The sequence below is a fragment of the Labeo rohita genome, chromosome 22 (genome assembly GCF_022985175.1).
Source record: "Labeo rohita strain BAU-BD-2019 chromosome 22, IGBB_LRoh.1.0, whole genome shotgun sequence".
Taxonomy (NCBI): domain Eukaryota; kingdom Metazoa; phylum Chordata; class Actinopteri; order Cypriniformes; family Cyprinidae; genus Labeo; species Labeo rohita.
Window position 1 is genome coordinate 34,045,738 of NC_066890.1, and position 21,868 is coordinate 34,067,605.

The window sequence follows — 21,868 nt, forward strand, 5'->3', positions numbered from 1 at the left end:
ATGAGTGTCTGAGGGCGAATAACCCAAATGTTTACGAATAATTCAGTTCAATAGCTTCTCAGTGGGGCTGTTGTTTCACACTAGACAAACCAGAGACATAACAGTAGATATTAAAGATATTAATGCAAATTCTTTACATTTGTTCTGTCAAATTACAGGAAAGCAACTAATAACTGCACTAAGGAGTTTTTTTAGTATTTTTTTTATTCAAAAGGATTTACAACACAAATTCAATTTTTTTTTCCATTTGTACATAATGTACATACATTTTAATGCCAAAAAACAAGATCATGCACTAAAAGGGATTGATTTAAAAAAAAAAAAAAATCATAACCAAAAATTAAATGTCTTGTATTTTTATTTAAATACGTACCAGCCCTAGAGGAAGGGGAAAAAAAGAAAAAAGAATATATAAATAAGTAAAATAAAAAAAAATATATTTTTATCCTTTAGGTTCTTGAAGATAAAAAGAAGTATTAAAATTGCATAATTTAAGGGCTTGCATGTGGTCTTTGTAAGCAATTCTGACAGAACTTAAAGATCATGTCTTAAAAAGAAAGATTTAAAGAAGTTCAAGTCTACTTGGCTCCCTTGGATAAAACTATGTATTTAGGAAAACTAAAATGTCTAAAGATCTCCCTGATAGTACAGACCTTGTGGTTCACCTTTATTGATTCAAAAGACAAGAACAGCAGATCAAACCCAAGAACGAGAACCAGAACTGCCTTGAACGATGACTTGTGTGATTTTCTCACATTTGGATCATGAAAACTGGAAATGAAAGCTACTGAGAAGGCACTGTTTTTTTCGTTTGTTTTGAAATTGCAGTGGAAATTATGAAACTGCATCCTGGTAGACTAGATTTGACATTTATGTTGAACTTTGTTGCTCTAGATTTGTATTACAGTATATAATGGACTTTGGAAATTCTGCACCTCATGGCTAACCGTTGGTCTTTCTGCCTTTTTACCAGGGCATTTCAAGACTTTTACAACATTTCACCATAGCCTTCCCTGACAAATTTATATCGAATGCAATCCAAAGATATGTAAATATATTTTACATATTCATAAGAGCAATAACTCTAATTTAGATTCTTACTTAAAGAAATATCTCAGCCAAAACAAATAAAATTAGCTTATTTTACTCAGCCTAATGTCTTTCCAAACCTGTATGACTTGCTTTCCTTTGTGCAACAGTTGCTCTTTTCATAATTACACTGACTACTGAAGTTCTTAAGCTTCAAAAGCAGCATAAAATGTGGGTCCCATATGATGTTTATGGTACATTTTAAGTCCTTGAAAGCCATTATACTCAAAATATCTTGCCGTCCACCCTAAATCTCCCTGTAACATTAATGAGATATGTATTGTGGGGTAATCTGTATACAAATGTGATTGTCACACAATCACATTTAAATGATTCGCTATTAACAGTTAACAGTTGGAGAATGATTTCAATAAATAATAACTTAAATATTGGTGAAATATTGTTTTATCTGTTTAAGTTATTTCAGTAAATAATGACTTAAATATCGTTGAAATATTGAGTTAACCTGTGAAAGTAATTTCAATAAATATTGACCTAAATATCAGTGAAATATCTGTATATCTGTAAAAGTTATTTCAGTAAGTAATGACTTAAATATCTGTGAAATATCTGTATATCTGTGAAAGTTATTTCAGTAAATACTGACCTAAATATCGGTGAAATATCTGTATATCTGTGAAAGTTATTTCAGTAAGTAATGACTTAAATATCTGTGAAATATCGGTTTATCTGTGAAACTTATTTCAGTAAATAATGACTAAAATATCAGTAAAATAACAATGCTACCAACAATTAACAGTTGGAGAAGAATTTTGGTAAATAATGACTTAAATATTGGTGAATTATCGGTTTATCTGTGAAAGTTATTTTAATAAGTAATGACTTAAATATCCGTGAAATATCGGTTTATCTGTGAAACTTATTTCAGTAAATAATGACTAAAATATCAGTAAAATAACAATGCTACCAACAATTAACAGTTGGAGAAGAATTTCTGTAAATAATGACTTAAATATCCGTGAAATATCGGTGTATCTGTGAAAGTTATTTCAGTAAATAATGACTTAAATATCCGTGAAATATCAGTGTATCTGTGAAAGTTATTTCAGTAAATAATGACTTAAATATTGGTGAAATATTGGTTTATCTGTGAAAGTTATTTTAGTAAGTAATGACTTAAATATCCGTGAAATATCGGTTTATCTGTGAGAGTTATTTCAGTAAATAATGACTTAAATATTGGTGAAATATCGGTTCATCTGTGAGAGTTATTTCAGTAAATAATGACTTAAATATTGGTGAAATATTGGCTTATCTGTGAAAGTTATTTCAGTAAATAATGACTTAAATATCAGTGAAATATCGAGTTAACCTGTTAAAGTAATTTCAATAAATACTGACCTAAATATCGGTGAAATATCTGTATATCTGTGAAAGTTATTTCAGTAAGTAATGACTTAAATATCCGTGAAATATCGGTTTATCTGTGAAACTTATTTCAGTAAATAATGACTAAAATATCAGTAAAATAACAATGCTACCAACAATTAACAGTTGGAGAAGAATTTTGGTAAATAATGACTTAAATATTGGTGAATTATCGGTTTATCTGTGAAAGTTATTTTAATAAGTAATGACTTAAATATCCGTGAAATATCGGTTTATCTGTGAAACCCATTTCAGTAAATAATGACTAAAATATCAGTAAAATAACAATGCTACCAACAATTAACAGTTGGAGAAGAATTTCTGTAAATAATGACTTAAATATCCGTGAAATATCGGTGTATCTGTGAAAGTTATTTCAGTAAATAATGACTTAAATATCCGTGAAATATCAGTGTATCTGTGAAAGTTATTTCAGTAAATAATGACTTAAATGTTGGAGAATTATCAGTTTATCTGTGAAAGTTATTTCAGTAAATAATGACTAAAATATTGGTGAAATAACAACACTACCAACACTTAACAGTTGGAGAAGAATTTTGGTAAATAATGACTTAAATATTGGTGAAATATCGGTTTATCTGTGAAAGTTATTTTAATAAGTAATGACTTAAATATCTGTGAAATATCGGTTTATCTGTGAAAGTTATTTCAGTAAATAATGAAATAAATATTGGTGAAATACCTGTGTATTTGTAAAAGTTATTTTAGTAAGTAATGACTTAAATATAAGTGAAAAAAATCAGAATTGTAAGAAAACTGCGAGATACAAAATTGGATTTGCGATAAAGTCAGAATAGTGAGGTTTTATCTTGCAATTCCAAGTTTTCTCGCAATTGTTAGTTTATATTTCACCATTTTGACTATATAACTCGCAATTGTGAGTTTGTATGTCACATTCCTTAGAAAAAGTGTTAGAATCTTGAGTTAATATCACACAATTCTGAAAAAAAATAAAAAAAATAAAATATCTCTCAAAATCAGAACTGAGAGATAAGAAGTCACTCACAATACCTTTTTTTTTTTTTTATTCAGTGGCAAAAATGGGCTTCCACAGAAAAGAGCAACTCATACCGAAACAGTCATACTGGTTTGGATCATTATGGTGGTGTATAAATGATGGCAGAGTTGTAATATTTGGGTGAATTAGTCATTTTATTAGAATTTATTTAAGGTCTGCTCTTGCTCTGAATGGGTCAAAAGCGTCTCGCACATGAAAATTCAATTAAAAGAGTCTAGAATAAATAAGAATAGACATAAAATAAGGTTTAATGGGAAAGTGACCACAGAAATCCTAACTAAATGCCACGTCATCTCGGTTAGCTTTCCATTCTACACCAAAAAAAAAAAAAAATCCCTCCACTGAAATGGTGAGACCTTTTGAAAGTAATGCCGGGTCACGAAATGAAAAAGCAACACGGGACAGAGCAGAAAGCCACCTAATTTGTGACGCTCTGAGAGGGACCGGTTTTATCTGCCGTGATTTTGCGCGTCTTTGCAGCTACGACGCTCATTAAAATCAGAAGAGGATGAGGGGGCATGAGAGATTGACAAGCAGAACAGATTTCTCCCTTTCATCTGTGTTAGCATTTGCCAAATTCAATTGAAGGAGGAAAATGACATGAAAAATAGCAAAATCGCTGAACACAAACAGGGATTCAGTTGTAGGCTCCTTAATTGGGTCCTCGGGGAAACATTCCGGCTACAAAATCCGGGATTTCGGGGTGTTTATTACAGGATGTTGAGACTCCAAGGGCTGACAGAATATTAAGTAAAAGGGCTTGATAAGGGTGAGGGAAAAAAAAAAAAAAAAAAAAGAGCGGGTGGACGAGGAACACAACAGCTGCTTGTCAGTCAGGGTTTTGGCACGATTGTGTCAGTGGAGATGAACGTTTCTAATTAGGGAGAAATAGCTCAGTCCGGTTTAGTGAGAGAGGAAAAAAAAAACAAAAAAAAGATGAGAGAAAGACAAAAAAGGCTTTACTGCCCTCTGGTGTTCACTTGAAATGTTAAAGGCAGCTGACCAGTAGTGATGGGTGAGCGAGCTGGTGGAAGCTCAGTTGCCGCCCACTCCAGCTGCTGAAGTAGTTGTTCCAGTGCTGCTCAGTGCTGATTTGCCTTTGTGCCGCTGGCCGCCACGCCGACGACCGCTTCCACCAGACTTCAACTGAAAGAGATGATGAAAACCAACTGTTTAGATGCAATCGTTGGTGGATATTAGAAATCAGGGCGGTTATTTATTTACTTATTTATTAATCATAATATATAACAATAAATAAATAATATAATTAATAAATAAATACTCCTTTTGAAAATACTACATTGACCAAAATACTGTCACAATTTGCTTTTTTTTAACAGTTTTTGTTAAAATCGTGTTATTTACAGTTATAATAAATTAAAAAAGTAAATTTAGTAAAAATAAAACAATAATAACAATAATAAAAATAAAGTCAAAATGTCATTTGTTTGCTAATTTTGTGTTTAGAAGCACATTAAAATTGTCAGTAAAGGTAATTTTCAAAACTGACCATAGAAAAAAGTTCAAAAAGTTTTTTTTTTTTTTGGGGGGGTTTTTCCCACCAAAAACACTGTGCTGTAGTAACAAACTGTAAATGAAGGCTTTTCTCCTCAACAAAATAAATGAAATATATTATTTCATTATTTATTTTGTTTTCCAGAAATGGAAACATTTGAATAATCATTAAAATAAATTCATTAAGAAATAAATACATACCTACTTAATTATTATTATTTTTATTTATTTATTTATTTTACTTCAAAACAAAAATCAAAACAAAATTTTTTTAAAATTGAACTCATTCAGAAAATAAATGAATTAAAAATGTAATACAATTATCTTTTATGTTTATCAGGTAAAGCTTATGACCTTGTTGTAGTGCCACATTAAAAAAACAAAAAAAAAAAAAACAAATTTAAGATTATGTGAATAAAGTCAAAATATTTTAATAAAGTCGAAATTACAAAAATAAAGTCTAAATATTTTGAGAATAAAGTAGAATTTTTGGCTTCATTCTCAAATATTTTGACTTAATTCTTGTAATTTTGACTTTATACTTAAAATATTTTGACTTTATTCTCGAAATATTTCAACTATATTCTCGTAATTTCTACTTTATTCTTAAAATATTTTGACTATTCTCATAATTTAGACTTTATTCTGGTAATTTTTACTTTATTCTCAAAATATTCAACTTTATTCTTGTAATTTTGACTTTATTCTAGAAATATTTTGACTTTATTCTCAAACTGTTCAACTTTATTCTTGTAATTTCAACTTTTGACTTTATTCTGGTAATTTCAACTTTATTCTTGAAATATTAAACTTTATTCTCATAATTTCGACTTTGTTCTCAAAATATTTCGCCTTTATTCTGGTAATTTTTACTTTATTCTCAAAATATTCAACTTTATTCTTGTAATTTCGACTTTATTTTTAAAATATTTTGACTTTATTCTGGTAATTTCAACTTTATTCTCAAAATATTTCAACTTTATTCTTGTAATTTCGACTATTTTCAAAATACTCAACTTTATTCTGGTCATTTTGACTTTATTCTCAAAATATTTCCTTGTTTTAGTGCCACATTAAAAAATAAAACAAATTTAAGATTACAAAAATAAAGTCCAAATATTTCAAGAATAAAGCAGAATTTTCGACTTTATACTTAAAATATTTTGACTTTATTCTCATAATTTCAACTTTATTCTCATAATATTTTGACTTTATTCTCGTAATTTCAACTTTATTTTCAAACTATTTCGACCTTATTCTTGCAATTTTGACTTTATTCTGGTAATTTTTATTTGATTCTCAAAATATTAAACTTTATTCTTATAATTTTGACTTTATTCTCAAAATATTTCGACTTTATTCTTGAATTTTTTGGACATTATTTCGACTTTATTCTCAAAATATTCTACTTTATTCTTGTAATTTCGACTTTATTTTTAAAATATTTTGACTTTATTCTGGTAATTTCAACTTTATTCTCAAAATATTTCAACTTCATTCTCGTAATTTCAACTTTATTCTCAAAATATTTCAACTTTATTCTTGAAATATTTCAACTTTATTCTTGAAATATTCAACTTTATTCTTGTAATTTTGCCTTATTCTTGTATTGCTATGACTTTATTCTTATAATTGTGACTTTATCCTCAAAATATTTAAACTTTATTCTCATAATTTAGTCTTTTTTTTTCTCAAAACGAGAAAAAAACAATTTCCTGATAATTTCCTTCTTTTTTTTTTACGTGCCACTAAAACGCCGTCATAAAAACTAAGCTGACTGACTGAGCAAATATTACCAGATTCAGTTCGTAACCCTTTAATTTAACATCTCAATAATGGTTAATAAAGACAACTTTACTAAATGAACACTTCTTAAAAGAAACAAACCCAGAACTTGGTCTGCAGTGACCATTAATGGAAAAATCTATTAACCGTTAAGTCTAAATGACAGAGTTGCGTGCTTTTCAGAGGTGATTTGTCTCATTTAAATACCGTTCAGGAAATAAATCAACCTAATTCATTACATTAAGACTCTAATGTGTTTCATAGTCATGAAAGTGATGCTGTTAATACCTCCGCGATTTACACTACAGCAAATTAACATTTTAAGAAGCTTAAAGAGTTTGACCTTAATGTGCTTTAAACTGTTTTACCTTTTCTTCACACTGCCTTCTTGTCCTTTTAACTTTTTTTTTGTATATTTTTTATTCTCTTTGTTTCGATTTTTACAAAGTGTGTCCTCGTCCCCCACTGGCTACGGCACTGAGCCACAGACAGAAGAGAAGAGAAAGGGCCGTTTTTGGTGTACTGGGGATGAAAAGGGTCGAGAAATTTCAAGGGCTGTAAGTTTCTGTGAATGTTTGGAAATGAATAGTATATGCAGCCTGGAGGAAACGTTTCAAGAATGAAAATGTGAAGCAGAAAAAGAGCATATAAGGAACAATATGGGAAAAGGTGAGAGAAATGGATTTAAAGGGATAGTTCACCCAAAAATGAAAATTGCCTCATGATTTACTCACCCTCAAGCCATTATAGGTGTGTATGACTTTCTTCTTTCAGACGAATACAATCGGAGTTACTATAAAAAATGTCTTGGCTCTTCCAAGCTATATAATGGCAGTGAATGGGTGTTGAGATTTTGAAGCAAAATAAAGTGCATTATAGTTCATTATAAAGCCAGGACATTTTTTTTTAATATAACTCTGATTTTATTTGTCTGAAAGAAAAAAGTCATACACACCTAGGATGGCATGAGGGTGAGTAAATCATGGGGTAATTTAAATTTTTTGGTGATCTATCCTTTTAATGCCAAGCATTATATATATACAGACTTCAAGTAAAATGTTATTTTTCCTCACCATTTGTCCCATTTGAGGGCTTCCTCCCATCTGTGTGGGTTCCTCGCTGGCGGTTGAAGAGCCCTCCACCTGTGACGAGGTTTTTTTGGTAGACTGCATCTTGGCCTGAGGCTTGCTTTGAAGCAGCTGTCATAGAAGCGAACACAACAGACAGGGGTTTCAGAAGGAAATGCATCGCCAATTTTTATGACTCATGCTGGAAGGTAACAAATCTCTTTATATACTTTATTGGCTGACATTATGAAAAATGCATGATTGACGTCTCTAAAGTAAAACTGATCACTCAGATACCAATTTCCAGGTGGATAAATATCAAGAAACCTGCCAAAAACATCACATTTCACCCTGAAATAAAAACAGAAATAAACATATATATATATATATATATATATATATATATATATACACACACACACACTTACATACACATATTTAAGGGCCATTCCGCAGAATTGGTCCAAAGGCCGAGTTGGAAACAAAAAAAAAAAAATGTGTATGTATGCAAACTGTACAATATCCAAGGTACACATGTTTAGTAAATGTGCAGTTAACTCTCATAATGTATTTTCAGAAAGTTTTGGAATATTTGTCCGACCCCCAAATTTATCACTACCGAAACACAGTCATAATAATTTAACTTGAAGGCTTATAGTGACCTATTAAGATTTTTTTGTAGACATCTACATTGTAAATACATATTCTTGCTATTTTATTAAATTTTTCTCAGAGGTAAATCAATAACAATTACATTTTTAACAATATTTCAAGTGTGATTTATGAGATTTGTTGTATTTTGAATCCAAGGCAAAAGGTTGATCATACTGATTTCAAACTTAAGGATTCATTAGTTTGAACATAGATTGAACCAAAACATATTAGTTGATAATTCAGTATACTTTATTTTTGACAAAACATCCCAAGTTTCGTTAATGACTGCACATTTTCGGTAGTGACAGTAATGTTTTGATAGCGACCACATCACATTACAGAATTTTAACCCACATAAACACTACTAAAATACTAACAATTTGTGTAACTGTATTAAAATTTTGTTTATATCCCTCAAATATGAGGATTATAGGTTCCCTTTTGTCAATACCGTAACAATGACACCCAAAAAAACAAAGATGTCACTCCACCAAATGTTTCGGTAGTAACAATTTATGGGATAACACCCAAAAAAAACCAAAGATGTCACTACCAAAACTCCACCAAATGTTTCGGTAGTGACAAATTATGGGATAACACCCAAAAAAAACCAAAGATGTCACTACCAAAACTCCACCAAATGTTTCGGTAGTGACAATTTATGGGATAACACCCAAAAAAAAAACAAAGATGTCACTACCGAAACTCCACCAAATGTTTCGGTAGTAACAATTTATGGGATAACACCCAAAAAAAAACAAAGATGTCACTACCGAAACTCCACCAAATGTTTCGGTAGTGACAATTTATGGGATAACACCCAAAAAAAAACAAAGATGTCACTACCAAAACTCCACCAAATGTTTCGGTAGTAACAATTTATGGGATAACACCCAAAAAAAAACAAAGATGTCACTACCGAAACGACACCAAATGTTTCGGTAGTGACAATTTATGGGATAACACCCAAAAAAAAACAAAGATGTCACTACCGAAACTCCACCAAATGTTTCGGTAGTAACAATTTATGGGATAACACCCAAAAAAAAACAAAGATGTCACTACCGAAACTCCACCAAATGTTTCGGTAGTGACAATTTATGGGATAACACCCAAAAAAAAACAAAGATGTCACTACCAAAACTCCACCAAATGTTTCGGTAGTAACAATTTATGGGATAACACCCAAAAAAAACCAAAGATGTCACTACCGAAACTCCACCAAATGTTTCGGTAGTGACAATTTATGGGATAACACCCAAAAAAAACAAAGATGTCACTACCAAAACTCCACCAAATGTTTCGGTAGTGACAATTTATGGGATAACACCCAAAAAAAACCAAAGATGTCACTACCAAAACTCCACCAAATGTTTCGGTAGTGACAATTTATGGGATAACACCCAAAAAAAACCAAAGATGTCACTACCAAAACTCCACCAAATGTTTCGGTAGTAACAATTTATGGGATAACACCCAAAAAAAAACAAAGATGTCACTACCGAAACAACACCAAATGTTTCAGTGTTTCAGTAATGACTGTTTCGGTAGTGACAATTTATGGGATAACACCCAAAAAAAACAAAGATGTCACTACCAAAACTTCACCAAAAGTTTCGGTAGTGACTGTATCAGTAGTGATAATTTTATAGGATAACACCAAAAAAACAAACGTCACTACCGAAACATTTGGTGGCGTTTTGGTAGTGACGTTTGTTTTTTGGGTGTTATCCTATAAAATCAATTTATGGGATAACACCCAAAAAAAGCAAAGATGTCACTACCATAACTCCACCAAATGTTTCAGTAATGACAATTTATGGAATAACACCCAAAAAAACAAAGATGTCACTACTGAAACTCCATCAAATGTTTCGGTAGTGACAATTTTAGATACTTTTGAAGCTAGCTCAAAGATACTAATCAGCACATGTTTAGCTGGCACAGTTCTGAACAGTGATACACATATAAAATCTAAATGTGTTGAATAACTCACAAAAATATGTGCGTAATCGCAGAAAAAAACGTGTTCGGTAGTGACATTGCTTAAAGTTACACTTTCAAGACTTTTGAACACATTTACCTCAAAATAATGAGACCTGTCTACACACACCTTGTAGCTATGAGAGAGAAGGACACAGGAATATTTCCTGATCATAAATTTAGGTGTGTAGCTAAATCAGTCTCAGCCAATGGACTAAAACATATACTGACATGAAAAATTGACATATTTTGTGTATATATATATATATATATATATACACACTTTTACTTTTTAAATTAATCAAAAAGAAAATTAAAAAAACAATGAAAAAAAAAAAAAAAACCCTAAAATTATTTCAATATCACTTTCATAAGTTGAAATGTAGAAGTTAGGGTTCAGGACAGCCACCTCCCAATTCCAAGTACCCACTAAATGATGATTTTATATATATTAAGCTTACTAATATTTTAAATATTATTGTGGGTTTCAATAGATAATAAAATGATCTTAATAAACATCTAAGATTTGAAAACTTAAATGCTTTTTAAATGTGTTTTTTGGTTGTGGGACAGCAGTTTGCACCAATTCTGTAGAATGGCCCATATTTATATCTCATACTTTGTTGTATTAACTTGTATGTTGTTTTTACTAATTTGTAAAATGTACTTGATTTAGGTTTCGAGGGTGAAATGTGACCTTGACCTTTTTTTGTAAACATTCTTCTGGTTAAGCTGAGTTTTGTACACGCTGTCCGTGTCCGTATGACCTCTGACCTTAATGATGGTGCCCACGGCCTTGGTCCTGCCCTCTCTGAAGACGAGTCTCTGGTCCGTGTGAAGGTACTCGGGGGTCTTGATGAAGCGGAAGTGAACGGTGGCTTTGTCCCCTGTCCGTAAACAGTCTTTGTTCATGCCGATGATGGTGGCCGTCTGTCTGATACTGCCACAGTGAACTATGACACAGAGAAACAGATGCAATATCTATTTAGATACAAGTTTAAATATTTAATATTTTAATACATTTTCTTCAGTAAAACAAAAGTATATATTATAAAGTATAACATTTAAATAGGTTAAAACAATGTATATTTATTATATAATACTGGTTACAAACAATATTTTAAAACTAAAAATAGTAAAAAAAAAAAAAATAAATAAATAAAATGTAAAAATATAGCAATGTTATTTTAATGAAATATAATCTTAAATATAATTTTTGAAATATTTTTCATTCCGTAAAAACAACACCAATTTCCTTCAATTCAAACAGTATATTTAATTATCATTTTTGATTTTGACTCAAATTCATAAAGGAAAACTGTGTAGATGTATACTTTTAATATTGGTTATAACATAAAATAGAAGTGTAAAAACATAACATTAAACAAAATTATCTGCCAAAATGTGTGTATCCTCAGTATCTGACGAAATATCAACATATATTATAAATAGTTTCATTTAAAATAATAAATAAATGTATTAAATAATAACGTATTTATAAAAAATAATTTATTAAAGCGGTTCATATTTCTTTTTTTCTTTTTTAATAAAATTACTTATTCATTTTTATAAAATCTATATTAAAGATTTTGGGTACCACTTTCTGGTTCTATGCAAGTATAAATAATAAGAGATCTGGATTTATTAATATTTATAAATGTATTTACATGATTTAATTTATAAAAAACATTTTAAATAAATATTTACTGCATTAAAAATCCAAATATCTTATTTTGAATTTTTTTTAATTTAAATATTTAATAGGTTCGATATAGATCATACACAAAAAAAGTCAAATATTTATTTTAAAATCCATTAAATATTTATCAGTCAATATATAACTATAAATAAATAATACTGTTTAAAACTCATAATAAACAAACATTGTCTAAGACTATATAAAAGCATATTAAAAAACAAAAATATAGTCAAATTTCTATATAAACATCTTAAATTTAGTCAAATTATATATATATATATATATATAATTTGACTAAGTTAGTCAAATTTCTATTATAAATATATAATAAGTAACAATGTTAAATATTTATTATCATGGGTAACAAAAATAGACTTAAATATTTAATATTTGTCTCTTCTACTCACCCATAGCTTGGTATCTCGGCGATATCGTCGTTGGATGGTGCAGTACGAGAATCTCGGCCTCAAACTCCCAGCATGCCTGTGGGTTGAGGCGGGGCGACACCATCACCATCCCCTTCCTGATCGACGAGCGCTTGATCTTCTTCAGGGCGAACGAGGCCGTCTGCCCGCCGCGCACTTCTTTAACAGGCATACGCTTGCGATGAATGGATTTGACGGCGATGGGGATGAAGACGCCCAGGGGATCTGGACCGAGGAGCAGCGTGTCATTCAGCCGTATCAATCCACGTAAAGTAGTCCCTGATACTACGGTACCTACACCCTGAGGAACATCAAACGAGAGGTTCAAACGACTGAGAAAGAGGTAGACAGAAGTACAAAGACAGTGTGTGTGTCGTACCGGCACTGAATACGTGTCGTCAATCTGAAACTCCGGCGGCTCGTCATCTTTAAACGTCAGTCTGGGAGAGAGCAGGTTCAGGAACATTTTCAACAAGTCCATGTTTTCACCTGTCACATTCGAGATCTGGAAAATCGGACACATCCTATGCACAAAAAAGTGCTTTGGGTTATTAGTGCTCTCATTATTTCAGATTATATTAATAACTTGTTTGAAAATGATTCTTTGGGAAAAAAAAGCATCTTTATTTCCAACGTTTTCTTCCACAAACTATTTAATTGTAGTCACAGAAGTGACTAAAAACTTTTATGTGGCCGTTTAGATTTTGTTTTATTCCGTTCTAGGCCAGAAAATTAAGTGGCCAATTTGAAAAAGTGCAATGCTCTCCCCAAGTGTAAGTTTGGAGGTTTTATTTCACCCTTTTTATCATCTTACAGGCAAAAATGAAGTAAAATTACCTCTCAGAGCTGAAGTTTGAGGCCGTAACAATGACGTCATCCTTGTTTTGCACCAAAACTGGAATTTTTCTGCATCCTGGAGACTTTAGTAACCTCTGTAATAACTTTAACGTCTCTGCAACACAAAACCAATTGAAAATATGGCTATTAAAACAGCATACACTCCAAGGTTAAATGGCTGGATTGATATTTCACATTCATTTGCAACAGCTTTTGTGAGATATTGTTGGTTAAAACAGGAAATAATTTTATTTTTAATTTCGTTATTGTATCTTATAAATTCTTAATTCTAAAAACCCAACATGTTTGCATAATATGTACAAGGATACCAGAACACACAAGAATTACGCCACTAGTGTATAAGTTTATCCACACAGACAAAATGTGGAATTATACAACTTTACACTCAAAACAAAACAAAACAAGTTTTAAAATGATAATTTATGTGTTTTAGCTAAAATACAAGCATAAAATTTCTGTTTGTAAACCCTCTGGAATGCTCGTCCCATTTAATTTCAAAGTACATTACTTAAGTTACTTAAGTTATTATTACTTTTTTTTTTTTTTTAGTAAAAATGAAATAAAGTACCATACATATTTATTTATTTATATCATAAAAACAACAATAAATAAATATATTTATATTTTTGTAGCAATAAAATAAATAAAATAAAAAAATAAACCTAGGTTTGGTCTGATTTGGCTAATATTTTAGATTTTTGTAGATTTACATCATATTTATATCATATTGGTTATACCATAAAAAAACAATAAATAAATAAATATTGCAGAAAAAAAAATAATTAAATTAAAATAAGGTTATATTTTAATTTAATTTTATTAAACCATTTCAAATACATCCATATTCAATTTCTATCTATCTATCTATCTATCTATCTATCTATCTATATATATATACATATATATATATATATATATATATATATGTATGTATGTATATATATATATATATATATATATATATATATATATATATATATATATATATATATATATATATATATATATATATATATATATATATATATATATATATATATATATATATATATATATATATATATATATATATATATATATATGATTAGAATTTATGTTTTAATTCCCAATTTAAAAAAAAAAAATGGCAGATTTATACCATATTAATATCATATTGGTTATACCATAAAATAACAATGAATAAATACAATAAAATAAAATAAAATACGACCTGATTAGGCTGATATTCAAAATCATTTCAATTTTTTGTAGGAAGAAAAGAAAAGAAAAGAAAAGAAAAGAAAAGAAAAGAAAAGAAAAGAAAAGAAAAGAAAAGAAAAGCAGGACTGGTTTGATAAGGCTGATATTCAAAACCATTTCAGATTTTTTTTTGTAGAATAAAATAAAATAAAATAAAATAAAATAAAATAAAAAAATGAGTTATATGATCAGAATATATGTTAAAATACCTAATAAAAAATAAATAAATAAATAAATAAAATAAAACACACACACACACACACACATTGTAGATTTATACTATATTTATATCATACTGATTATACCACAAATAAATAAATATGTATATATTTTGTGAAAAAATAATTAAATTAAGTTACATTATTAAATTAAATTAAATTAAATTAAATTTGGTCCAATATTCAAAATGTTTGTTTTGATCAGATTATTAATTAGTTCTGTAAATTATTACTAATAAGCACTATGCCACAAATGCTGTTGATAAAACTTCTGTAGCAAAATGAAAGATTTTCATTACCTTGTAGGATGTTAGCGGGACACATGTCTATCTTAGTTACGACTACAAAAACAGGAACGTTGAGAGCCAGAGCGAGCCCGAGGTGCTCTTTAGTCATGCCAATGATTCCCGCGTTACTTCCCACCTTTGCGACACAGAAAAAGACAAAATTCATAAAACTTGAAACCGCCCAGTACATAGCCTTGTGGCACACCAACTCCCTCTCACCATTAGCATGCAGAAATCCGGCAGGTGGCCGGTCATTCCAAATACGGTAGTCTTCAGGTACTTCTCGTGCCCCGCCAAATCAATAAAAGTGATGACCTTCGACGACCTCTCGCAGATTTTGGTCCAGTCCAGGCTGCCACCATGGCTGTCCGGTTTGTTGACCACCTGCCCTTCCTGGTCGAAACCCAGGATGTCGTTGCCGACGCTACTGGTCCGGCCGCTCTCCATCTCGTGTTTGTGGCGGAACAGTTTCTGGCGGGCGAATCCACGACCGTTGTCGAGTTCACCGTGAGTTAGGACACCCAAAAGTGTGCTTTTACCAGCGTCGACGTTACCTACGACTGCAACTCTGCAAAGAAAGGAAATGATTTTAAGCTAAAAGTAAATCATTTTTGAACAATTTCTTTGTAAAACATCTTCCAACCTGACTTCCAGAAAGTCCGCCTCTCCCACTCGCCGTCGGATGAGATAATCGTGGACATGTCCTGCTGTCTCCGTCCTCTCTCTCAGCAGAATCAGGTCGGCGTCAACCTGTTCGCAAAGTGACTGCACTGTAGCGACAGATGCTTCCATATCCCGCTCATCCAGACCGTAATCACCACCGTCTGGGAGACAGACACCAAGGAATTATCACCACTTCTTAATAGGACATTTACGTCTGGGAGAGTTGAAAATAAGTTGGTTATAAATATGCAAATTATAGCGAGAAAGTCGTCTCACCTGTTCCAACGCCGACCACATAGATGGTTTCTCCACATCCTTCCTCTATTCGTTCGCGCAGCTGCTTTTGTAAACACTCATACTGCTCTCCTGTAGGGCTGACCAGTGCAAACTGAAAATATTTGAAAAAATAATCAAAGTATTACTAAAAGAACCTATAGAAGAAATATGAGATATTTGTTGAGCATATTTGTGACCCTGGACCACAAAACCTGTCTTAAGTAGCACGGGTATATTTGTAGCAATAGCCAAAAATACATTGTGTGGATCAAAACTGAGTTTTCTTTTATGCCAAAAATCATTAGGAAATTGAGTATCATGTTCCATGAGGATATTTGGTGAATTTCCTACTGTAAATATATCAAAAGCTAATTTTTGATTAGTAATATGCATAGCTAAGAACTTCATTTGAACATCTTTAAAGGCTATTTTCTCAATATTTTAATTTTTTTGCACCCTCAGATTTTAGATTTTCAAATAGTTTGTATCTCGACCAAATATTGTTCTATCATAACAAACCATACATTAATGGAAAGCTTATTTATTCAGTTATTCATTTTGAAAAACTGGCCATTATGACTGGTTTTGTGGTGCAGCGTCACATAGTTTAATCAATTAAAATGACAAACTTTTTGCATTTCATATATTTAAAATCTCTATACAATGCCCCAAAAAGTATTTTGGACACTTAAGCAAAACTTGGAAGTGTATGGATGCCAAACTGGATTGCAAAATATTAAATCTGTTTTATTTTTTAATGATACCACAAGGACACTTTCAGACTTATTTAAAAGTTTATTTAAATAAAATCATTTTTACTGCTTTAGACAGCAGGCTATAAGTAACTTTATTTAAAATATTGCAATATATACAGTAACAAAATTATTTGGCAAAATAATAATAATAATAATAATAATAATAAATTAAAAAAAATCTAAACTGTTATAAAAAGTAGTTTGGTAGGTTTTAAATTATTGAAAATGAACGTTTCTGAGTTATTTTTGCAATTACACTACCAGTCAAAAGTTTTTGAACGTTTTTTTTTTTTTATTATATATATATATATATATATATATATTTTTTTTTAATGAGGTCTCTTCTGCTCACCAAGCCTGTATTTATTTGATCCAAAGTACAGGAAAACAGTAAAATGTTGAAATATATTTAAAATAACAGTTGTCTATTTTGATATATATTAAAACGTAATTTATTCCTGTTAAAGCTGAATTTTTAGCATCATTACTCCAGTCACATGATCCTTCAAAAATCATTCTAATATTATGAAAAAAAAAAAAAAAAAAAAAAAAAAAAATATATATATATATATATATATATAATAATAATAATAATAAAAAAAAAATATATATTCTATATATATATATATATATAGAAAGCTCAGATAAAAACAGCAATGATCTTAAATAGAAATCTTTTGCAAGATTGTAAAAGCATCCTTCCTAGAATATAAAATTATTAATTTCTATAATCTTTTTTGAATGGTATAATGTATTTGGATCTTACTATTCATCAAAGAATCCTGATAAATGCAATATGTGCAATGTATAACAATATTTTGGCATTTTAAATGAATATCTATATACAGTGACAAAATTATTTGACCAAAAAAAAAAAAAAAAAATTTTTATAAGTAATAGTTTGGTAGGTTTAAAATTATTAAAATGACAATTATTACATCTAAAAGCAATTTAAATAAAATTAATTTCTCTGCTTGAGACAGCAGGCTATAACTTAACTTTTCTGAACTATTTTTGCAATCAAACTTCTTTTCAAACCATCTATCCGTAATTTTATAATTCCATTTTATTTAGTTTAATTTATTTATTTATATTTTATTATTACAAACCCAACAATCGACAAACACCTATAAAATGTTTACCTTTTAAAATGGTAAGTTAATTCTTAAATAAATGTAATAATTAAAAAAAAAAAAAAAAAAAAAAAATAAAACCTAATTTTAATAACATTTGTATATTTTTAAATTTAAATTTATTTTTTTGTTTAAATATTACAACCCAATAGTCATCAAAAAATGTAAAACGATTAGCATGAAAAGTGGTAAATTAATTTTTATATAAATATAAGAAAGAAAAAAAATATTTTTTAAAGTTTTATGCTAAGTTAAATATTTTATTAGTCTAAATCTAATCAAATGTAATTTTAATAACATCTGTATATTTTCTAAACGTGACAAGAGTCCAAATACTTTTTTTGGGCACCTACAAATCTATATGTGAAGCAAAAACTTTGCGTTTTCATATTGCACGTTTTATTGTTGTTTTGCACGCATTAAAAGTGCAACAACCTTAAATTCAGCCCATCACAATGTTAGTCATGATCACGGTTTGATCGCAAACAAGCATATAAGTCTGGGGTCTGTACAGTTGTTGCAGTGCCAGCTGGCGTTTACATGCAACAGCCAACGTGTCACTCATGCAGCGCGTTTGCTTTGAATTCAAAGTTGTTAAATGTATTTAAACACCACGCATTTATCAAATAAACGTTGGTAATGGTTCATGCACACAGAGAAGCCTTCAAACGAACGCTTAGGCCTGAGAGCAACCTTGCTGGTGAGGTCTAAATGATCCTCGGCTTCCCCGTTCTGGTTGTCGCCGGCGTCGCTGTACTCAGCGCCGGGTGAATCCTCCGCGCAGCCCGGGTCAGGTGCAAACATACAAGCCGGCACAACCGACTCCACCGCCGGGCTCACACTCGTCTCAGTCGCCGCCATGTGCTCCTCCAGCCTGCGTCTGGAACAGAGAATCCTCCAATGAAAGTTTGTTTTCTGGTTCTAAAACTAGGATAAGTTTCGTTTCAACTCACAACTTGGTAGCACTAACCTGTCAAGCGTAGTTTACATGCACTTTTTGTATGAGGAATAAGGGACCTCTGGGAGACACACCTACTCATGAATAATTAAGTAGCTATTTACAGCAAGGCCTGAGATAGCGCTTCTAAACTTTGTTCTAAAGTTAGTTTTATAACTTTCTTTTAAAACTTTTTGAAGTTTCTATCTGTGAAAAAAGATTGGTTTTATTATACGTGTTTTCACGTGGCCTGCTTAAAAAAAAAGTGTAACCGACTTGCGTGATTTATGCATTTTTAAACGAACTTTGGAGAGACGCCTACTCATGAATAATTAACGACGATACATTGAAAAACTACTTATACATATACCTTTCCTTCTTTCCTTCTTTCTTTGTTTTTGAAATAACGTTAATACACTTAATGCCCTTACAGTGTCACAACAGGGCGTCCGTCAAGACACGCCTACTTGGTAATAATAATTTACATAATTACATAAAGTGGCAAGAGGCAAGTCTGAACAAGTCTCTCTAGTAGCCATAAATTAACGGTTTTTTTTTTTTGTTTGTTTTTTTTAATGTAAATGTTATATATGATTTGTATCAATAGACATAATTAATCAAGACAAGTGTTTGGAAAAAGAAGCATATTATAAGTAGCTAATTTATTCTTTGTTTACTTTTGCATAAACATTGCTTTTGAAAAAAGGCCTCTATGAGGTTCTGGATAGTGTGAACACAAGGTGGCAGTGTTGTGTCGTGTATGGGAAGTGTTTCGGTATATAATATTCTGTATTATATTATATTGTTTTATACTATATGATATTATTATAAAATTACATAAAACTATTATTTTATCGCTTATACCTTCAAATAAAAAATAAAATATATAACTTATACCTTAAAATAAGGTACTTATATAATATGTGAGGTAAAGTTGCTGCACTGGATATCTTGGTACATAAAATACTTTATTATATTTGACTTTTAATTTATTAACTATTCTTTTGTTAGCTGTATAGACTATTATTGTATCAATATAGATGCATATGATGTATATAAAACATAAAGATAACGTTATTGGAAGTATCTTAATACTTTTTATTATTTATTTATTTATTTTAATTTATTTAAACATAAAGATAACATTAGTGCAAGGAATTACTGTGTTGAAAGAAATTTATTTTATGTTGTTAGTTGTAAATAAATAATTGATATAATACACATTAATATACATTATAATATTTATATAAAATATTTAGGTTATTTATATAATATGCAAGGTAAAGATATATAAAAATATAATGTAATATAATATAATATAATATAATATAATATAACATGTTGTGTTCTTTGGAAGTGTCTTGGTACTTTTTATTATTTATTTATTTATTTAATTATTTATTTATTTTAGTTAATTTCAATATAAAGATAACATTAGTGCAATGAAAATTACTGCGTTGAAATAAATTTATTTTGTATTGTTAGTTGTAAATAAGTAAATGATATAATACACATTAATATACATTATGATATTTATATCAAATATTTAAGTTATTTATATAATATGCAAGGTAAAGATATAATAATATAATATAATATGTTGTGTTCTTTGGAAGTATCCTGGTACTTTTTATTATTTAATTATTTATTTATTGAATTATTAATTTATTCCAACATAAAGATAACATTAGTGCAATAAAAATTACAGCATTGGAAGAAATTTATTTAATATTGTTAGTTGTAAATAAATAATTGATATAATACACATTAATATACATTATGATATTTATATAAAATATTTAAGTTATATACATAATATGCAAGGTAAAGATATAATATATAATATAATATAATATAATATAATATAATATAATATAATATAATATAATATAATAAAATGTTCTTTGGAAGTATCTAATATGTTAATTTTATAATATGTTCTTTTGGAAGTTAATATTTATATAATATGCAAGGTAAAGATATAATAATATAATATAATATAATATAATATAATATAATATGTTGTGTTCTTTGGAAGTATCTTGGTACTTTTTATTATTTTTTTAATTTATTTGTTTTAATTTATTTCAACGTAAAGATAACATTAGTGCAATGAAAATTGCTGCATTGAAAGAAATTTATTTAATATTTTTTGTTGTAAACAAATAATTGATATAATACACATTAATATACATTATAGTATTTATATCAAATATTTAAGTTATTTACATAATATGGAAGATAAAAATAATATAATATAATAATATGTTGTGTTCTTTGGAAGTATCTTGGTACTTTTTATTATTTATTTATTTATTTATTTATTTATTTAAATATTATTTAAACAAAGATAACATTAGTGTACTGAAAATTACTGCGTTGAAAGAAATTAATTTTATATTGTCAAGTATAAATAAATAAATTAATATAATACACATTAATATACATTACAGTATTTATATAAAATATTTGTATATTTATATAATATGTAAGGTAAAGATATATTATATTATATTATATTATATTATATTATATTATATTATATTATATTATATTATATTATATTTATTGGAAGTATTAATTAATTAAATAATTCATTCATTCATTCACTTACAAATAAATAAATAAGCTAACAAACAAACAAACATACAAATAAAATATTCAATTGCATTTTATTTAGTGCTGTGAAATGATTAATCATGATTAATAACATCCAAAATAAAAGTTTTTGTTTACATAATATAACGTGTGTACTGTGTATTTTGTTACGTATGTAAAATTACACACACATCTTGCATATATAAGAAAAATGTTATGATTATAAATTAAAAATATTTATAAATAATGTCAGTTATGT

General features: G+C 29.1%; 1 protein-coding gene across 2 annotated transcripts; it reads right to left on the bottom strand.

Annotated features, from left to right (window-relative positions):
* Positions 1-1,138: 1,138 nt before the first annotated feature.
* Positions 1,139-19,391, bottom strand: gtpbp1l (GTP binding protein 1, like). Of its 2 annotated transcripts, none has more exons than XM_051095258.1 (12): positions 19,045-19,391; positions 18,768-18,954; positions 16,187-16,298; positions 15,891-16,071; positions 15,467-15,815; positions 15,260-15,383; positions 13,483-13,597; positions 13,025-13,169; positions 12,628-12,946; positions 11,296-11,474; positions 7,891-8,016; positions 1,139-4,663 (listed from the first exon to the last, which is right to left on the bottom strand). In XM_051095258.1, the coding sequence occupies exons 2-12, from the start codon at positions 18,933-18,935 to the stop codon at positions 4,553-4,555; spliced, it is 1,929 nt and encodes a 642-aa protein (XP_050951215.1). In that variant the 5' UTR covers positions 18,936-18,954; positions 19,045-19,391; the 3' UTR covers positions 1,139-4,552. The 2 variants fall into 2 exon arrangements, with proteins under 2 accessions (XP_050951215.1, XP_050951216.1); XM_051095259.1 differs by having other exon boundaries at positions 18,768-18,969; positions 19,045-19,080.
* Between the last annotated feature and the right edge of the window lie 2,477 nt (positions 19,392-21,868).

Coding starts and splice junctions, on each gene's coding strand:
- gtpbp1l (XM_051095258.1), bottom strand. CDS start 18,935: ATGGCGGCGACTGAGACGAGTGTGAGCCCGGCGGTGGAGTCGGTTGTG. Junction 15,384..15,466: donor CGGATTTCTGCATGCTAATG/GTGAGAGGGAGT, acceptor TGTGTCGCAAAG/GTGGGAAGTAACGCGGGAAT. Junction 13,598..15,259: donor TCCCGCTAACATCCTACAAG/GTAATGAAAATC, acceptor TTTGTGTTGCAG/AGACGTTAAAGTTATTACAG.